We start from the raw sequence: 2498 nt of genomic DNA on the forward strand, positions 1-2498 counted from the left end.
TTCATGGCTACACCAGCTTTTGGACAAAGGAGAAGAGCCACTGACCTCTTATAGATGTATCCCAGGACAATGCCAGCTCCAATGGCAATGATTATCACCATCATGATCAGCCCGAGCACATACCCTGTGAAGAGAGAAAGGTAAGAGTCAAAATCAGAGGCAGTAGATCCAGCTGTAGCATTGCTTTCAGAAGCTCAAAACAAATCCATCCTGCCAGAACTACAGGAATGGATGCATCACATGGTCCTGGGTTTGTACCTAGTGTCCCTAAGTCCTTCTTTTCTTTGGAGTTCATCTGCACTCTCTGACTGATCCCAATGACAGGCTGCACAGCAGCGGCCTCGCTCCGGGAGGGCAAAGTATCAGCTGGTTCAAACACCTGGTCAACCTCCTGAGAAGTAACAACTTCTGCTGTAGGGACTGGGGCTGTGGCAGCTGTAGCATCTGTTGAGTGGAAAAACAGACATACAAAATATGAAGCATTGATGAGTACTGCAAAACAACACGTGCCTCGTGAGTGGGACAGATCTAGACTGGTATCACTGAACCGCCTTCGAAGTACACCGATTCCCTCTTTATTTGTTGCCAGAAATTCTACCAAGGCAGATGAGAAATGTACTCTTCCCCTCACTTTCCTTTGATGTGAACCTATTTAACTAAGAGTGAAAGGCACCACCACAGACGAGATAAAAGTCAGACAGCAGAACGAAACCCAGGTTCAGGACATGAGTCCAGAGAATGCACAATGACTTCATTTAGAGTACAGATCGATATACAGGCTGCAGTTTCAATCATGCTGATCAGGCATGAACAAGATTATGAGAATCTCCATCCCAAACCTCCCAGGAGCCTATTTATCTCTCTTCTGCCTCAATCTTCCTGACACAGGAAGGTTTGACGGAGGGAGACTCCAGCTGGTGTGAAAACAACCTGGAGCCATTCTTCTTACCCAGCCCCTCCTTGTAGCCGTGCCGCAAACTCCTTTGGCATGATGGACAGGCTAAGTCAGAGCACCACTTCAGGACGCACAGCCACTGACTCGTGCTGAAGTGTAGCAAGTACTCCTCAGCCAAAGCCCAAAGCCAGATAAGCATGGACACTCATAGCAGTGTCTCCTTCCCAGCCCTGTGGATTTTCTATCACCAGCATTTTAAGATTTTCAAGGTAGCTCCTTCTTTCACAACAGTTAAAATGAAAGCTGTAGTGCAGTAAAAGTTGCAATAGTGGAAAGTAGTTATCTATCCTAAACAAAAAAACCCTACTTTTCAAATACTATGCAGAGAATGCATCCACACCTGAATACCCTCTCCACCTGGATCTCACCCCACAGATGGCAATAACTCCGTGTGGATTTTCTATCTGCAGCCATTTTGAGTCCTTAGTGGAATGTGAAATGGAAGTGCAGAAGGGGAGTTAAAGGCAAGAAATTGGGGTCTCCTGCACTGTAATGACTTTATGTAGGGTCAGCCTGAGAAGCTGAACTAAGGGGAACTGCAGGACACGACGATAATAAAAAGCTGCCCACTCAGAGACACAAAAATAGCCAAATGCCTTTAACATGCAAAGAGTGTATTGGCTGAAAGGTCAGGTAACTCTCCTAATCCCAAAGCTGCAGGACTGTTTTTAGTAAGGATCTTGGCAGCAGAATGTTTGTTTTGGTTTATCTTTAGGGAAAAGCAGCCAAAAGACAAGCAAACTGAAGAAAAGGGGAGGGTATATGTGTGAGAGGAAGTGTTTACATGCAAAGATAGCAATCCCAAGGGACAGTGGAGTACGTAAATCTTGAGGGGCTCAGAAATAAGTACAGTTAAAAAAAAACCACAACCCAAGTGGTTACTCTGACCTCAGGCAATACAGACATCTCCTCTCCTTGAAACAGAATTCAGCTACAGCTCTGCTCTTGGCAAACTGTTTCCCATCCTGACCGTCTTGGAAGAATCCTGTGTTTGGGGCTTTTTGTTTCTTACTGCCCTCCCTTCAATTATTTTCTGCAAGTTCTTTCCCCTCACCTGTACCCAAATTCACCCTGGCAGTCATTTAGCAACAGGACGCTTGTTTAGACAGCAGTAACATGCCCCACAGTAATGGTCTACCAGCATCTTTGCAGTTTCTAGATGCCCAGACCTCAACCTTTTGCAACACAGTTAAAGAGTCCTACAGGGACCAGTGAAATGGTGGGGAGCAACAGCTTTGCACAGGCCTTTTCTGAAAAATTGAGCAAAGCTCTAGAGGTGGAGCATGGCACAGCTCGGAGGCAGATGTGCACACTCTGGCTGGAGAGTAGCCCCGGGTACACTCCGTTCCCCGGGGAGGGCAGCGGGTGCTGCCAAAGCCCGGGTTTGTTTGTGTGCAGGGGGGACCCCACCCTGGTGACAAACCCGGCCCCCAGCGGCAGAAGGCTGGCCGGGGAGGGTAATGCCCCGTGGAGGGCTAGAAAAGGGTCGCCAGTTGCGCCGCTCCTACCTGAGCACTGGGCGATGTCGCAGGGTCTCCGCTCG

The 2498-nt window shown here is 48.0% G+C and overlaps 1 protein-coding gene across 1 annotated transcript in view; it reads right to left on the reverse strand.

The window, feature by feature from the left end:
• LOC104538281 (phosphoinositide-3-kinase-interacting protein 1-like) overlaps nucleotides 1-2491 on the reverse strand; it is a 5107-nt gene extending 2616 nt beyond the window's left edge. Inside the window, exons 1-3 of the mRNA XM_010181426.1 lie at nucleotides 2464-2491; nucleotides 259-444; nucleotides 46-124 (exon numbers count right to left, since the gene is read on the reverse strand). Of these exons, the coding sequence (XP_010179728.1) occupies nucleotides 46-124; nucleotides 259-295 (116 nt within the window). The 5' untranslated portion in view covers nucleotides 296-444; nucleotides 2464-2491. The remainder of the gene's footprint in view (nucleotides 1-45; nucleotides 125-258; nucleotides 445-2463) is intronic.
• Nucleotides 2492-2498: the final 7 nt, after the last annotated feature.

Source organism: Mesitornis unicolor, unplaced genomic scaffold (genome assembly GCF_000695765.1).
Source record: "Mesitornis unicolor isolate BGI_N332 unplaced genomic scaffold, ASM69576v1 scaffold17093, whole genome shotgun sequence".
Classification (NCBI taxonomy): domain Eukaryota; kingdom Metazoa; phylum Chordata; class Aves; order Mesitornithiformes; family Mesitornithidae; genus Mesitornis; species Mesitornis unicolor.